This window comes from Microcebus murinus, chromosome 19 (assembly GCF_040939455.1).
Source record: "Microcebus murinus isolate Inina chromosome 19, M.murinus_Inina_mat1.0, whole genome shotgun sequence".
Taxonomy (NCBI): Eukaryota; Metazoa; Chordata; class Mammalia; order Primates; family Cheirogaleidae; genus Microcebus; species Microcebus murinus.
The window spans coordinates 48,582,357-48,600,932 of NC_134122.1; the positions used below are offsets into that span (position 1 = coordinate 48,582,357).

General features: G+C 39.6%; 1 protein-coding gene across 3 annotated transcripts in view; it reads left to right on the forward strand.

The window, feature by feature from the left end:
- Positions 1-12,173: 12,173 nt before the first annotated feature.
- The window catches only part of EXO1 (exonuclease 1), a 30,015-nt gene continuing 23,612 nt past the window's right edge, over positions 12,174-18,576 (forward strand). For all 3 annotated transcript variants that reach the window (XM_075995512.1, XM_020281512.2, XM_012751343.3), the window contains exons 1-6: positions 12,174-12,276; positions 12,719-13,199; positions 14,155-14,328; positions 15,696-15,815; positions 16,446-16,569; positions 18,088-18,225. In XM_075995512.1, coding sequence (XP_075851627.1) covers positions 14,168-14,328; positions 15,696-15,815; positions 16,446-16,569; positions 18,088-18,225 — 543 coding nt within the window. In that variant the 5' untranslated portion in view covers positions 12,174-12,276; positions 12,719-13,199; positions 14,155-14,167. The remainder of the gene's footprint in view (positions 12,277-12,718; positions 13,200-14,154; positions 14,329-15,695; positions 15,816-16,445; positions 16,570-18,087; positions 18,226-18,576) is intronic.

Sequence of the window (18,576 nt, forward strand, 5' to 3'; positions counted from 1 at the left end):
AATTTCTCTTCAAGGAATTTATCTTAAGTACGTCATTGTATAAGAGGATAAAGATGTGTGTCCATCACTTACAATCAAAGATAAAAACTAAACATCCAACAATAGAAAAGTTAAATCATTATGATACATCCATAATGAAGGAATAAATAATACAACATGTTCAAAGAATATTTACTGCACAGGAAAACACTTGTGAAATAATGATATATGAGAAAAAATACAAAATTTGTTTATATATATTATAAAGCCAAGTTTATTTTAAAAATGCATACCCATGCATGCACTAAAAATACATACCAATATCATGTTAATAGCAGTCATCTCTGAATAGCAATATTGCAGTAATATTTCTGGGAATTTTTGTTTTCTTCTTTATACATTTCTGTATTTTCCCACAGTCATTACAAAAAGTATGTATTTCTAATATAATTAGAAAATACACATTGATTTAGGAGGCACGGGGGAGCATCTTGACTTGCAATGAATGGGTAATTTGAGAAAGAAGGACGTGACATTTGGTCTCAGCAGAAATACTACCTAAGGATGACAACGTAATTGCTAGGAGCATTAGGAGCCAGACCTTTACAAAATACATAGGAGAAAAGAAAGGTGGGCAAGACCTGGGGGTTATCAGACTCCCACTGCTGCAGCCAGATCCTTTAGTAGAGCTGCAGCACGGGAGCAAAACAGAAGCCATACATGGTCTGCGTTCTGCTCCCGTTCAATCTCGAAAGGTCGCCTCAACCCAAGGAATTTTTGACGAATAGAGCCAGTGCCCTTTCCAAGCATAAAGGAGCTTTATATAACTACAGTTTTCTCCCAAGAAAGGGATTTCTGGGTAGTTCTGATAATTTCTAGGGAGCTATATAGCAGCATTTCACCAGTATCAGTGACTCATATACTTGAAGGTCCAAAGTTTCAGAAAAAGTCATTATACCATTTGAAGAGTTGTTGAAGACAGACTTATAAAGGCAAAATGGCATGGAGATGAAGGGACTTACATCTGGGTTATGCAAGCCCAGAAATGCTTTTGCTGAAGAGGATTTACAAACCTCTCCGTGGCCTTACAGGGATTTTGATGTGGAAAACCTAAGTTCACGCCTGATGGAGACAGACACACAGTGGGGCGTGGTGGGTTCACCGTGACTGAGACACTTCTGGCCCCAAGCCTCTGTCGCTGATGATCTAGTCTCCAGTGAGCAGAAATATCTCAGCCTTGAGAGATCAGCCATAGGTGGTATGTATGGAAAAGAAATACAACTCCTAAATAACTCTGATACTTAATGAACTCTTAGTTTTAGTTTTGGAAAAGTAACTGGGCTTATAAGCATGGTGGTGAGCAAGGGTATTACCAACGAGGATGCTGGACATTGCAGAGGTACAACTGAGTGGGGGGCATCTCTCAGATGGAAAACAGAGAGTGCAGAAAGTAGGGGAGACAAGAGCAAGGAAGCCCAGAGGGCACAAATATGAAAACAAGTCAGCCACCCTCACTTGTCCTGTGTTAAATTTGATCATCAAACATCAGTCATATAGAATAGAAATGAAAAATACACATCACCTTATTATAGATTAAGACCCAAAGATTTATGGAAATCTACATATTTTATAAAATCATCACTTTTTTAATTTCTGAAAACTAGTTAATCAGAGCTCTATCAGGACCTGCTAAGATTTTTTGAAAGCTAAATGAAACAAATGTTTAAAAAACAAATTTCTATTAATATAGGGAGATGATTTAAAATGAAACAGCTAAAAAGACCAGAAGAATGTTGTTCAAAGTTCAGAGGAAAAGACAGTGCAAACTTCAGAGCTACGAGTCCCCTTGTTGTAAATCTGATGAAAGCAAGTGAAACGGAACCTTGGATGTATTGACTGACCCTGGAAATGAACACAGAGCTGGAGGCCCAGGACCTATAGAGCAAGACCATGTCCCAGTGACATTTAGCCTCTTCAAACAAGACTCACTTTCACTCTTTTAATCACTCCCTCCATAACTATGTAATAAATACTTTCCATGTTCCAGGCTCTTCACAAGGTTTAATAGTATCATTATTTACCAGTACTCTGATGTTCTAATTTGACACAAGTGTAAGAAAGGTTTTTGTAAAGACTGTGAAAAAACCTTTCCCAAACCTCCTTTTGATACTGGGTCCCCCTTCCTGGCAAAACAGATGTAAATATTTTCATGGTATTATATTCCTATTTCATAGTAAGCTGTTTGGTGCCTTGGGTCTATCTCCCCACCCATCTCTGAGCTCCTTGGGCACAAAACAATATACATCCTTGTATTTGTAGCCCTAGGGGGCATGTTGCACGCTGTAAGCACTCTGTCATTATTTGGTAATTTTCAGCACTCCCTAAAGGTCTGTTTCTCTTTGAGCCTCAGTTTCCTGATTAGTGAAATTGGTATGGCGATACCTCCTGCTTCATGAGAGTTGTAAAGAGAATCAAGCAAGACCATGGGACAGTGCTTGGCACAGGTAGGTACTTGTGATGACACAGGCCTTCCAAGCATTCAGTCTTTCATCTCCTGGAGATAAGAGCTTCATTTCCTTTTGGGAAATCACCTTTTTACCACCCTTAAACCATGTGAGTTCAGTGGTGCTCAATTTACTTGCTCCTTCCCCCAACCCTGCTTTCTAGGGTAGGATCTGCCCAAAGCCAGACCAGTTATAGCCAATGAACATTTGCTTGGGGCCTTTTCCTGAAACAACTGTGAAAAGGCTCCAGGGTTACTGAGTGACTTAGATATTAAGCTTTGCGCTCCAAGGATTGCCCACGTAAACAGCCTGCCTGCAAACACTCTTAAGTTTCCTGAAATGCCATTAACTGTAAGACACACAATTATTTTATGTACCACTAAGAATACAGAAATGTAAGAAGAAATTGTACATTGCATCTTGCTTTCAGACATGTGCAAAAGAGAGGGAAAACATGAGTTTTAGGCCGGGCGCTGTGGCTCACGCCTGTAATCCTAGCTCTTGGGAGGCCGAGGCGGGCGGATTGCTCAAGGTCAGGAGTTCAAAACCAGCCTGAGCAAGAGCGAGACCCCGTCTCTACTATAAATAGAAAGAAATTAATTGGCCAACTGATATATATATAAAAATTAGCCGGGCATGGTGGCGCATGCCTGTAATCCCAGCTACTCGGGAGGCTGAGGCAGAAGGATCACTCAAGCCCAGGAGTTTGAGGTTGCTGTGAGCTAGGCTGACGCCACGGCACTCACTCTAGCCTGGACAACAAAGTGAGACTCTGTCTCAGAAAAAAAAAAAAAAAAAACATGAGTTTTAGAATTGATGAGATACGGTAAAACCAGCACAGAAGAAAAAAAGAGACGGAGAGACATGTATTTGTGATGTCATTTGATCTCTTAGATCCATCTATGCCTAAATCTTTGAGCTACTCCTGAACTTTTCAGGTACAAGAGGAGGTATTTGTTATGACTGCTGTAACAAAGTGCCACAAACTGATTGGCTTCAACAATAGAAATATATTGTCTCACCGTTCCTGGGCTAGAAGTCCCAGATCAAGGTGTGGGCAGGGTTGGTTCCTTCTGAGGGCTGTGAAGGAAGGATCTGCCCCAGGCCTCTTTCTCTGGCTTGTACATGGTCATCTCCTCCGTGTGCTCTTCACATTATCTTCTCTGTGTGTGTGTGTCCAAATGACCCCTTCATATCAGACATTAGTCATTGGATTAAGTCCCCCCTACTGATGACCTAATTTTAACTTGATTACCTCTATAAAGGCCCTATCTCCAAAGGGTCACATTCTGAGGTTCTGGGGTTTGGGACTCCCTGATATTTTTAGAGGGCAGGGGGTGAACACAATTCAACCTATAACAGGGGCAATGGATTCTCTTTTTACAAAAGCCAATTTGAGTTGGGTTTCTGTCCTTTACAACCAAGACTTCTGCTCAGTAAAATTTAATTTCCTTCCCTTACGTAGCTAAAATTTCTTTTAAATCCCAGCAAGTTTTCAGAAATCAATGATAACATACTGGGGCACAATTTTAATTTAATCCAGTTCCTTCTGAGTCATTTCTGAGGGACAAGACAAGGGCTCTAATTATGATTCTTCCATTATGAATGAAGCTGGCCCAATCAATTACAAAAAAAGAAAAAGAAAAGCAATTTAATTTTAAAGGCAAATAGCATGATATTGTGAAAAGGATATTAATCTAAGAATGAAAATAGCTATGTATATAAAAGATTCTGACTCTACCACTTGCTCTATGATATTGAGTGAGACACTGAGTGGTGCTGGAGGTCTCATCTTCCCCATTTGTAACAAACTGGCCTGGCTCACTAGGATCTTGTAAAGACCAAATGAGAATCATGTGGGAAAGCTCTTGGCAAAGCATAAATCACTATACCCAATTAAGTACTGTGGGCTTTTAGTCACTTAACTGATATTGAGTGTCACAATCCAAACATTGTGTTACACATTTTACATACATTATCTAATTATCTAATTTAATCTTCACAATCCCATGAAGCAGTTCTGTTAGGTCTATTATTCATCCCAGTTTTCAGGTTAACAAATGAAAAATAAAGAGATACATTTTTTTCTAAGGTCAGCAAATGAACAGACAGCTGATAAGTTACACAGCCAAGATTTGAATCCAAGTAATATATGTCCAGACCTTAAGCTCTTAACCAAGTGAGGTAGTATATAAGGGAAAATAGAAGATATCTATGGAGACATAGATGTAGATATGCAAATAGATATACAAAAAAATAATGGAAACACTGGCCACAGGCTTTTGGTAAAAGTATTATCAGACTTTAAATGGTGGGATTAAAGCATGTGTTTATCCTCTGCTTCTGAAAACAGAACTACTGGCTGAGTAAGGTCCCCTGGAGGCTGAAAGACCAGTAATGGACAGAAATTCATTACTCTTTCATTCTGACAGCGGCTGCTTCCCACGGAATCTGACACTTAGCACACAAGGACCACTTTTTGCCTTATAATCAATGAGACTCCTTTGTTTAGCTAAGCCTCTTCATCTTGTATTTCTCCTCAGTAAGCGTTCTGTTGCTGGTTGTTTTTCTCACTCTGTTGATGTATTAATGTCTGCTTCATTGTTCCAGGTTAAATTTCCCTGAGGTTTCAATAGAAATGTCCCTTCTAGCTATCTGGTGAGTGAATGTCCTTCATCAGGCTTACCTCCTTGGAACTATTATTCGGATATCCTATTGCAAGTCACACTTTCCCAATAAAGTCAAAAGAAATATATCTATTTTATGCCTATGACTAAGTCCCAAGAGAGAAGGTAGCATTCTCTGAACTTTCTCTATTTTCAGTTTTGCAAAACTCTAAACCAAAAAACTGAAGCACTGATATGAACGAATTTCCTTGGGCCATGAAAAAGTCATGGTAAGATTGAGAATTGTGAGAAATACAAATGCCACTCTGATAGTAGAAAGAGGAATTTCTTCAGTCTGAACCACTGGGCCCAGGATGTATGATTTATTAATATAAAAGATCTCATACAAGAAGGAAGCATGGGCCTGGCTATGTCTGCAAAGGTTCTCTCCCACTCATTTACCTTGAACTCACCTGAGAGTGAGCTTTGAAGGCCAGGATCAGAAAAAGGTATCTCTGGACCCAAGAATTCTCAGCTGGGATTGTGTCTACTGCCCTCCTGAATCCACAACCCCTCTACAGCCGGCTATTAGCTGCAACTTTGTATTTCTCCTCTTCTCTGGATCTTAACTAATCACTGGGTAGCACCTGTTCTTCCCCCACCCAGGTGTCATAGTGAAGAATGCAGACTTTTGGAGCCAGGTCTAGTCTGAATCACATTTGAGTCACATCGTATAGCAGTGTTAGGACTATGGCAGCATTACCTATTTCTCTCTGCTTCAGTTTTTTTTTTTTTTTTTCCTTCTGTAAATGAGGTAACAATAGTTATCTTGCAGAGCTATTTGAAAGTGTATAAAAGTTATTCCTGGTCAGGTACAGTGGCTCATGCCCGTAATCCTAGCACTTTGGGATGCCAAGGCAAGAGGATCGCTTGAGGCTAGGAGTTCAAGACCAACCTGAACAACACTGTGACCCCATCTGTACAAAAAAATATAGAAAAAATTATTCAGGTGTGATGGTGCACACCTGTAGTGCCAGCTACTCAGGAGGCTGAGGCAGGATAGTTTGGGCCCAGAAACTTGAGGTTGCAGTGAGCTATGATGATGCCACTGCACTCTAGCATAGGCAACAGAGTGTGAGACCCTATCTCAAAAAAAGAAAAAAAAAGTTGTTCCTTTCTTTTCTTTTTCCTAAATCATCTAACGGGATCAGTACATTGATAACTTCAGAAATGTTAATATGATATAGACAAATACATATAATGGTCATCCAAAGTAGTGGTTAAAAGCACAGATTCTAGGGCCAAATTACAGATCCCATTTTATTCAGTTGTCTCATTTGTAAAATGGGGATAATAAATGTACTGACCTCATAGTATTGTTACGAGTGTTAAATAAATTAAGTATGCAAAACATGTACAACCAACATGAAACATACTAAGTGCTTCTTAAGTGTCATAATTCAGGACTCTTATAGTAAATTTTATTATTTAGATACATACATAGATAATGTTGATGCTAATGTTTCAATCATTGGGAAGAGAGCTTTTCTAAATACCTGTGCCAGTTTCTGATGTATATTTTAGGGCCAGCTGTACTATTTTTTAATAGTGTCATGCTACATAAATGCATTACATAGATTTTTTTGCAAAGGAAAAATACATAGGCTATTGAAAATCATTTTTCCTCCAGAGTAAGGAATGAGAACTCACATTTGTTCTTCCTACATCCTATGTCCTAGATTATTTAAATAATACTCATGGTGATAACTTCTGAATTATTTAATTTCACTGTAAGACAACTTTGCAAATAGCTATATTACCCAAATGTCTAAGCTTTAAAAATATTAGTCACTATTTCAGATGCAGGCTATTGGCTAATTTCAATATTCATTCATTTATTTGTTCATTAAACCAGTGTGTACTGGAGTCTACTATTTGACAGACAATGTTATAGATGATAAGAAAAAATCTCTGTCCTTACAGAGCTTTCATTATAGTGGGGTGGGATATGGTCAATAAACTATAGATAACTAAAATAAATAACATGCCCAATTGTGGCAAGTATCATGAAGAAAAATAAATCAGGGAAAGGAAAATAGGGTGTTGCAAAGTAGGGATAGGAATTGCAATTTAAAATATCATGGTTAGAGAATGTCTCACTGAGAGAAAAACGACAAAGCCATGCGAATATCTGGCGGAAGAGCATCCTGGGCAAAAGGAACAGCATATACAAAGTCCTGGAAGTGGAAGGGTACCTGGCATGTTCCAGGAATGGCAAGCAGGCAAACATGGCTAAAGTAGAGTGGGAAAAAGTAGTAGAAGTTGAAGTCACATGCACATGAAGTCACGAAAATGTTCACAGAAGCATTACTACTAATGGACAATATATGGAAACAACGCAGATATTTATCAATAGTAGAATGAATAAATTATAATACACTTATATAATGGAATTCTACACTGAAATGAAAAAGAAAAAAACAAACATAGGTTCTCTCAATAATATGAATGAATCTCACAATGTCGAGTAAAAGAGGCCAAATGCTAAAGAATGAAAACTGCTGATTCCACTTGTAGATATTTTATAAACAAGGCAAAACTAATATATGCAACAATAAGACAGAGCAGTAGTTGCCTTTGGGAGGACAGAGATCTGTGTGATTGGAAAAAAGAGACAAAGGGTCTTCTGGGAGGACGGAGTAGAGGTAATAATATAGCATGTTCACTTTGGGATAACTCACTTAAGATTTGTGCACTTTTCTGTATGTACATTTTATTTCCATTTAAAAAAAGAAAACTTATACAACAGTAAATGGAAGAATTTGAGACAGCAAGTACAGATATGTCTTTTAAATTTTTTTACTATAAGGAGAGCAGAGAAATCGCGTGATAGCTTGGGTTATTTTAAAGAAGAGAGAAATGACTGTTTTAGAAACTTTACTTATTCATATTTACCATTAGTGCAAAACACCTGTCCTACTATTTACTAATAGGTTTTCTTTAAATAGACTCATTTTCAACTTAAATTTAAAAGCAGGGCTGAGCGTGGTGGCTCACGCCTGTAATCCTAGCACTCTGGGAGGCCAATGCGGGTGGATTGCTCAAGGTCAGGAGTTCGAAACCAGAAACCAGGCTGAGCGAGACCCCGTCTCTACTAAAAATAGAAAGAAACTAATTGACCAACTAAAAATATATATATACAAAAAATTAGCCGGGCATGGTGGCACATGCCTGTAGTCCCAGCTACTCGGGAGGCTGAGGCAGTAGGATCGCTTGAGCCCAGGAGATTGAGGTTGCTGTGAGCTAGGCTGACGCCATAGCACTCACTCTAGCCTGAGCGACAAAGTGAGACTCTGTCTAAAAGAAAATAAATAAATAAAAGCAAATTACATGTTAGTATTGTAAGTATCACTTGACATAATAGAAGTAACTGTAAAATTACAATGAAAACAAAGTTATTCAATTAAAATATTTTATTTTTATTATTTTTGAGACAGAGTCTCACTTCTGTTGCCCAGGCTAGAGTGCCATGGTGTCAGCTTAGCTCATAGCAACCTCAAATCCCTGGGCTCAAGCGATCCTCCTGCCTCAGCCTCCCGAGTAGCTGGGACTACAGGCATGTGCCACCATGCCTGGCTAATATATATATATATATATGTATATATATATTTAGTTAGCCAATTAATTTCTTTGTATTTATAGTAGAGACGGGGTCTCGCTCTTGCTCAGGCTGGTCTCAAACTCCTGACCTTGAGCAATCCACCTGCCTCAGCCTCCCAGAGTGCTAAGATTACAGGCGTGAGCCACCGCACCGGCTTCAATTAAAATATTTTAAAAGGTAAAAACAATTGAATGCAAATAAAAATCAATCTAATTGAGCTATAAAGTGAGCATCTCAAAATAAGATTCAGAAATTTCAATCAGAATTCAATCCCAATTCAATCAGAAAATGGCAGCTGCCAATGATCAATCAGAAAAGAGGGGTATTCTGGTCCCTGTCTATGTAACATCACCACCACTGCTCACATTTCCCTCATCATCTTCACCTTTACACTTGAAGCACCCTGTTTTGAACACTTGTTCATACTATGTTCAACAGAGGAATACAATGAAAACACAGCACGTACCTTGATGGCAATAAGATGTTGACTTGTCCAGCACTTGAGGCTGTCCCCAGTTCCATGTCTTTCTGGTTTGGAGGGAACTTGGGCTTGGGAAAAAGCTGCTAACTGAAAAGAACCCCTACTCCTAGGTCTTTTCTCAGAAAGTACTGGTGTGTGCATCAGTGTGCCCATGGAAGGAGGTGCTGCTCAGCTGTGGTTCCAGCAACCCTGCCTGGAAACAGGCAACGGTAGGAGGCCATCCAGAGGGGCCCCTAACTGTCACTAGGACCCCAAACTATCTGCTCTGGGGTCCACACATTAGAAAACATTGCTCTTATAACAATAAAAGCAGTATTTCCCAAATAAAAAATGAGGGTATCTGATCTTTCAACAAGATAGAATACTTAAAGGTAAGAGCTGCCCAGTAAACCCAGAATTCATGGTGCCATACCTAGGACATTTATTTATTAGTCTACAAATTTAGATTTTTTAAATCACCATTAGTGCTAAACACCTGGGATATGCTAATTCATAAACATAACCTCTATCCTCAAGGTAAGTGTGCCAGATAAAATTGCAGAATACACAGTTAAATTTGAATTTCAGATGTACATGGATTTTTTTTGTCTATGTCCCAAATATTGCATTAGATACAGTGAAAAATATAACTATTGTTCATCTGAAATTCAAATTTCTGGGTATCCTATGTTATTATTTGCTAAATCTGGCAACCCAAACTCAAACAGTTTTCAGACTAGTGGAGGGCAAAGTCAATTAAAATACAGTGAGAGTATGAGAAGTATCAGGGCAAAAGAGTGATCACAGGATGCTTGTGTATGTTGAACAAATATGCAGCTCAGGAAACACATTTGGGAACTGGTAACACCTGAACTGCATCTTAAACTAAAAAAGTATGGGCTATACCATTAACTTCTGAATTCAATAACACACCACCATTATTTATGATTTAACTTTTTGATGAACATGTGTTTTGTCTGTAGAACTAAATCCTAAGTTCTTTGAAAATAGAGGCCAACTCTTTGTGTCCTCACAATATTTAGCACTGACAAGCATACCTAAGGCATGTAGTAAATTTCTGCACAAATTGATTCAAATAGTTTTATCCTCCCAAAGAGTAAAAATATTCTGTTCAGTGAAAAAAAAATGTTTTTCTGAGACAGGGTCTTGCTCTGTTACCCAGGCTAGAGTGCAGTGGGGTAATCATAGCTCACTACAGCCTTGAACTCTTGGGCTCAAGCAATCCTCCAAAGTAGCTAGGACTACAAGTATGCACCACCACACTTAGCTCATTTTTTAAAAGATTTTCTTTTTTTTTTTTTGCAGAACAGCAGCTCTGGCGAGAGCAAAAACTCCCAACTTCTGTTATCTGGCTATATTGCCCAAGCTAGTCCCAAACTCCTGGGCTCAAGCAATCTTCTCTCTCCTTGGCTTCCCAAAGTGGGTTTACAAGTGTAAGCCACCATGCCTAGCCAATTTTTTAAAACTAATGTTTTTGTTTTTTTTTAATTTCTGTCTTAGAAAGCTGCAGCCAAGAACCCAGTCTGGAATCTTGGGAGTCAAATTAGTAGTAAAACACTGGGCTGTTTGTAGCGCAACAACTTCTTATGTCAGTTTTATGATGGATTCGGTGTGGCTTAAATGGGCACCTTTTTGATTTGGGAGTTCCTTTCTAAGACCCCCATGGTGGCATATTCTTGGTTGGATCCAAGGTATTGAAGCAGTTATTATTCCTGAGTGGTCCATGACTATAAAGACTTCTCCACAAGCACAAGCCGACCACATTTAAGTTCCTCTTTAATCTTCTCTAGTTTGAAACCGTCCCCCATTCTCCCTTAGAGTTTGCTCCAAGCTGGTTCAGGGTGAGATCTATCATAGCCACTGGAATAGAAAGAGAAGATAACTTTTCTCACCCTCTCTCCTAGTCTCCTGCTCTACAGAACTGGGGAGGAGGCAACCCTGCTTATCCAAACACATTTCCCCAAAGTGGCACCTTTTCAACAATTTTTAAGGTAATGTATTGGTGTCATGGATGTTGGACTGATTATGAAAAGACTCTAAAAGCAGCATGAAAGAAACATGTAGAGAAGATAATTAAATGGGGAACATTTTAAACAAAGTACTCACGTCTTCCCCTTCAACTCCTTGAATTGAGTCTGAATTATTATATCATTCCTGCTGATCTCTGGGTCCAGAACATACTCTGTGGTCTGGCCTAAGGTTTTTTCTAAATGTTTTCACACAATATTCCTATGAGATGAGAACGGCAACCAAGTCTGGGTATTATGAGGACTAGAAACTCAGCCCCAAGTGGCCACTACAGTCCACTCTAAGGCCTATTTCCTCAAGATTGTTTTGTTATATAGGTAAAATTTTCCCTGACTTATGTTAAAAATCAAACCTAAGCCAGTTCCTAGGCAAAGGTAGGGACGGATTTTAACCAATAATACTACTGCAATAGGAAAAAGAGCCCAGCGTGAACTGAACTCCATTTCGGTTTGTACCGAGATGGCTGGGCTTAGTGTTTTAGAGAGAATGAAAGAATTGAGGTGGAACTGATGGTACCTAGCGGGACTGAGGAACTAATTCCAACCCGGCTCCTTTTCCAGGCTTTAAAAACCTCAGCACAAACACGTGGCGGCGCTCTCTAAACTTCAGCCTCCCAGAACAGAGGCTGCAGTCCCAAGAGAACTACAACTCCCAGCAGCCCTGGCGAGAGCGACACCTACCAACTTCCGTGGCGTCATTCCCCATCGACCTGCAGCCCCGGCTCTGCCCGCTCCTTCAAGAGGCCGCACGGAGCTCGTGCTGGCAGCTGCGGCCGGAGTCGTAGCGCAGCGGGCCGCCGTCACGTCCAATGAAGCGGAGGGCACACCACCCGCCACTTGACGAGCGGGAGGCCGCGCGTCGGGGGAGGAGGAGCCGGCGTCGCGGGGCGCGCTAACGTCACGTCCGGGGGCGGGACCATGGGTGATCCCGCGCAAATTGAAAGGTCCGGCCCTTAGCCGGCGGCTGCCGCCTGGTTGTTGGTGTTCTCTGCCGCCGGCCTCGGTTGCTCTGGCCAAAGTGAGTGAGGAGCGTCGGGTTTCTGCACCCCGGCTGGCTCCCCTCCAGCGGACTGGGAGAGCCCTTCTTGGAAGTGGCGGAGCGGGCTGTGCGGAGAAGGCTAACGGGTGGGTCCCCGCGGGAGCCGATCTGCACGTCACCTCTGTCCCTCCTGTTGGGATTCAGGGTCTTCCAGGGAGGGGAGGAGAGGGTCTGGCTTGGTCACTGCGAGTGGAGTATGTGTCGTTTGGTTGCGAGGGAACGTGGGGCCAGGCTAGAGCTGCAATTCAGAGACGGAGGGAGAGTCCGCGCTCCTTAAAAAGCAGACGGTTCCCTGCTGCAGCTGGCGCCAGGGTTGCGGGACTTCTCACAGGTTTCCGCAGAAGCCGGTAGCCCGGTTTTTACATGCAGTCTCCCCGCTTTTGAATGTTGACAAGTACATTTTCCCCTTAATGTTGTGCAGGCCAAAGGAAACGTATTGTCTGGAATGGGCTCACGGGCCACGCCTGCACGTCTCCTCGAGGAAGAAGTAAAGTGGTGAAGTTGCTGCTGTTCTGTTAACTTCTGGTGCCACATGTGATCTTCAGACATGTGCCATATGGCACTCAGTCATTCTTACTATGCTAAAGAGGAAATACTTATTCAAGGATATATATTAATTAATGCCTAGCCTAGAAGAAACTTACTCATGTAAGTTTCACGAACTGTTTATTATGTCCGTTTTCCTCAGAGTGAAAGAAAACACTTTTTAGACGTTATCTGCGAAGTAAGAGAGTAATTGCTTTCTCAAACTGTGGCCCGAGGACCACCTGGGTCCGAATTAAATTTAAAATTGAGTCCCTAGCCTCACTCTAGTACTAGTGAATCACAAGTCACTGGGAGTGGAGTTGAGAACCTGCCAACCTCTGAAATTTGAGAACTGCTGAACTACAGCATCAACTCTGGTAAGGAGTGAACAGGGTAAGGCTGACTTCTGATCCTGCACTTTCTTTCTTGCCTTTCTTCCAAGCTTGATGTTTGGTAGGAGAGGTTCGTATTATGAAATGCTAAGCAACTGCTTAGTGCCCACTGCTGACTTTTTAGCATAGAGAGTGGGGGGAAGTAGTTTCTTCAGAAAGGGCTTGAGGGGGTTATAGATTTCTGTATAGAAAGGACTTAGGTGGCTGCTACTTGAATGGAAGAGAGTGGGAAGTTAAAGCACTTGTCTTGAAGCTATATTTGCATAGTAGGCAGTTTCACCTTTCTTTGGGGGTATAGCTTTGGGGAATCTGATGGAATTGCCCCCTAGGCACCACCACTACTTATGACCATAATGTTTATTGCTTGGAATAATGCATTCTGATGGCAGTGAATTTCAGTCCTAAAAAAGTACAGATTCATTTCTATAATTCTATTTGATTATTTCATTTCTTTTATTTTTTTAATTGAAATGCCTACCTTCCTACAAAGTGTTTTGAGTTTCTACTATGCAAATTTGCATGTTGGCCCTTGTAATGGCTTTTGTAGAGGCAGTGTGATGCCATAGCATGCACAGTTTTGTAGATGTTAACGAAGCCTTTTTGAAGAGAGGAGAGACTTTTTTGAGCACTTTCTGTGTGCCTGGCACTTGGTTAAGAGTTTGGAGCACGTGATGATTCTAAACGTGAAAGCACTTTGGAAAGAATAACCATTAAGCAACTGCCAAGTGGCATTAGAGTTAGTGTTAGTGAATTCTAGACTATGAAAATTGTTTGACAGGGAGGAGCCCAGTTAAAATATTAAAGAGCAATGATTGTCAAATATCTAAACAATAACAGTTTCTGTATCAAATGTTTTTTCCTTTTATTTTTCTCGACTTTCTGATAAATATATTTTGCTTTAAATACCGTTGTTTTCTCTTTCTCCTCTTATATCACGTAGTTAATTTGGCACTATGGGGATACAAGGATTGCTACAATTTATCAAAGAAGCCTCTGAACCCATCCATGTGAGGAAGTATAAAGGGCAGGTCGTAGCTGTGGATACATATTGCTGGCTTCACAAAGGAGCTATTGCTTGTGCTGAAAAACTAGCCAAAGGTGAACCTACTGATAGGTAAGCGTGGACCTTACATATTCTTTGATAATTAAGAATGAGACTTACAATGTTATTTTTCCAGAAACAAATTATTTTGGCTCCATGCCAGAAGTGAGAGTGTGTTTTATAATATTGCTGAATCAGGGATGACTTCTACCTGTGATATAGGCCTACTTTTCATTTGTTGTAATAAGCAGATGGGCAAAGACCAAAGATTGTTTCGTTTGTTCTTTATATAAGATAAACTTTTTAACAATATTTTGAAAATCCATGATGATTTCAGACATTCATTTTTGAGTGCAGAAAAACACACTGTTAATCCCTGTTAGCAAAGAAAAAAAAGTAAATATACTTTAAAATTTCATTATAATTGCATATTTGGTCTCTCCTAAATTTTGCTTGATAACAGCAGGTCCCAATCACTGTTCTATGCCAGTGCAGGTTCATTGTCACTGATCTACAACGAATAGAAAATTAAAGATAATATAGTCATTAGAAGTCATATTTAATGACTATTTGATGACTATTTGACTTAATATAGTCATTAAGAAGAGTGTATTTGATTTAAAAGATTATCTTTTAAATTTATGTTTTTCTGTCTCTATTTTTGAACTTAAATAGCCTTTATTAAACGATGGGTGTTATAAATGCAGGTGTTTTTGCTAATTGACTTGTCATAGAAAAAAAACAACTGAATACAACATGTGATCTGTGATTGGATCCTGGATTTGGGACCAGCTCATATGAGCTCACTATATAGCATCTCTTCTCAACTTACCCTTCATTGGCTCCACATTGGTCGCTTATGACCATTGTGGAATATTCATGTCAGGAAAATCAGGCACCCCTTCCCCCCGAACTACCTGTTAGACATTTACCAAGATACTACTGGATATAAGAAACATTGGGGCAATTGGGCAAATTTTAACACAGACTGTGTATTAGCTAGTATTGTGTCACTGTTAAATTTCCTAAGTGTGATATGATACTATTGGAGGAATCAGGTGATTATTGTAGTATTCTTTCAACTTTTCAATAGATTTGAAAGTTTTCAAAATTAAAAAATGGAGGAAGAAGACCAGATTAGGAACTTAAAATGACAGAATTAGAAGAGATGTCAAAGCTGTTTAATCTACAGATAGGAAACCATGGTTTGGAGTGTCAAATAACCTACCGAACATCACATGGCTCATAATAACATCCAAGGCAGGCTTTGAACCCAAGTCTAACAAATTAGAATTTCCATTTCCTCAGAAAACATTTACTTAAGAAACAAAATAAAAACCTTATTCAGAATTGTCTCATCTGGTTTAAAATAGAGCAAAAGTTATTACCTCAAGAAAGACAAAGCGTTTAAATGCATTTTTCTTTTTTTTTTACCATAGGTATGTAGGATTTTGTATGAAATTTTTAAACATGTTACTATCTCACGGGATCAAGCCTATCCTCATATTTGATGGCTGTACTTTACCTTCTAAAAAGGAAGTAGAAAAGTCCAGAAGAGAGTAAGTTAATTCTCTACTTAATCTCTAACTTAATTGCACTAAGGTCAAATGTTATAGTCGGTAGGTTACCAATTTTTTTAAATTTTAAGCTGGGCATAGTGGTACATGCCTTTAGTCCAAGGTACTCAGGAGGCTGAGGCAGGAGGATCACTGGAGCCCAGGATTCAAGGCTGTAATGTGCTATGATTGCACCTACATAGCCATTGCATTTCAGCCTAGCTAACATAGTGAGACCCTGTCTCTAAAAATAAATAAATAAAATTTTAATTTGTGAAGACTTATTTTATAGCCTAGTATATGAACAAATTTCCTTAAATGTTTTGTGTGTACTAGGTTCTTTTCATTATTTTTTAAAGTATCTAAGTTACTGCATTTTCTTTTGACATAAAGCATTGCTGTGAAAAAAATCTAATGGTAATCTTGTCTGTGTATGCATAATAAATCACTTGTTATTTATGCCTAGAAGCCCAAAGCATCTAGATTACTATTCTCAAGGACCTGGTATGCACTTTCAAATAAGCCAAACTTTTTTTAATTGTAGGAAAATTTCTTGCATTATGGTTTTATTATAGTTTCTTGAGTCAGCCTCTTAAATTTTTTTTAGATTTAAAAAATGCTCTTGCCTTACAGAAGACGACAAGCCAATCTTCTTAAGGGAAAGCAGCTTCTTCGTGAGGGGAAAGTCTCAGAAGCCCGAGAATGTTTTACTCGAGCTATCAATATCACACACGCGATGGCCCACAAAGTAATTAAGGTAAGTGAATAAAAAATGAAGCCAAAGGAACAAATGGCTTAGTTTTGTAAGTTGTTTATAATAGGAGAGTAAGGAAATAAGAGGAGGAAAATTGTTCTAGACCTAACCTCAGGTAAAAGGCAGATAGTGAAGGAAGAATGACACAGTATCATTAGATATTGGAGTCCAGCACTTTCCAATGGAAAAATCCTAAGGAATAAGTGAGGCTCTTCCTTTTGAGAAAGGTGACTTTCATAGATAAACTCTGTCAGTGTGTCCCATGGAGATGAAAGGGACAATTCCTGAAGGTTTCGGACTCACTCCACTCTCACATAGTCTTCGATACTTACCGTAAGCTTCACTCTTGAATGATGGTCAGAGATTATTGAACCATCCTCATGGCCTCAGGAACCCTACTGACTTCTGTTCTTCATCTGCTGCTGCCGCATAGAAGCTTCTTTCTTTGTCTCTGTAAATCTTAATGTCAACGTGCCCATAGTCCCAGTCCTCACGTTCCCCTTTTTTAGGGCCTGTGTTCAAACTCCTTCGTAAAAGCATGATGATAAAGGTGGTATCAGCTTTTTTTTAGGTTATAGTCCTGCCATTTGGTTCCTGAGTTAAAATAAGCACTAAAATTCTTATTTGGGCTGTTTTTCATGTGACTATTTCTTTGCTCTTTCTGTACGAGTCAAGGCTGAGGGAAAGGATGGGGTGCAGGAGAAGGTGTGAAGAATGAGAGGAAACGTGTGCTCTTTGTAGCCACAGGAAGAGAGGCTGCCTGTGTGCGGAAGTAGAGAAGAAACCGCAGTTGTACACAAATCGTGGTGTAAAAGGGTGAGAGTAGGACACTTGCTGGGCAAACAGAAACCGAGAAAAACAGCAGATTGCGGGTTGTCACCAGTATTGATAGTAGCAGGATCTTGATCCCTCTTTCCCCATGTTTTGCTTCCCAAAGCCTCTGCTCAGGCCTTGGGAACTATTCCCCACGATTTGGGCCAAGGAAGTTCCTATTCCAACTGCCGGGATTTTGAGACACAGGCTATGATAGGGACTGTTTTTCTTGGCAAGGTTATTTTAAAAGTATTTGCCCACGGTGCATTGGTTTAAGCATAGTGATTAGTGTCTATAATTTTATGGATACAGTGTCAGATAGACTGACAGGACAACCTGTTATTTTTATGGGGAAACTGTATTCAAAGCTCCAAACAAATATCTTGTATACTTTTGGAACGTAATCATTATTAAGATGGAAGCTTTCTATAATTTGAAATAATTCATTTTGTAGCTCGTAGGGTTTTATTTTTTTTTCCAGTATGTGTAGTAATATTTTTCTCCAAATTTATCGATTATTTTTTAATTTAATGGCTACATGATTATTTCAACATATACTAAAAAAACTCTATTTCAAAGGAAATGATTTCTCGAAAATCACATTAGCATGTGTATATTGAGGTTAGTAAGGAAGCAGTTTTGAAACAGGAAGTTGTTGGGTGCTTTCCAGATGCTGTGCTGGAGACTCACTGTGATCCTCTCCCACAGGCCGCTCGGTCTCAGGGAGTAGATTGCCTCGTGGCTCCATACGAAGCTGATGCGCAGTTGGCCTACCTCAACAAGGCTGGTATTGTCCAAGCTATAATTACAGAGGACTCTGACCTCCTAGCTTTCGGCTGTAAAAAGGTACTTAACTATAACAACTACGTATTACTTTGCTATGTAGGTAGAAGTAGTATATGTAAATCAAGGAGCTGAAGTTTTTTCCTTTCCAGGAATAATTATTTACTTTATTGAATATCTATAATTACCATCTAGTTTTATAATGTTAATTATAAATATAATATAATATGTATAATATAAATATAATATAAATATAGAGTAAGCCCTTAAGGTTGGAGGGTTTTGGTGGCTCACACCAGTAACCCCAGCACTTTGAGAGGCTGACATTGGAGGATTGGTTGAGCCCAAGAGTTCAAGATCAGCTTGGGCAACATAGCAAGACCTCATCTCTACAAAAAATAAAAAGTTAGCCAG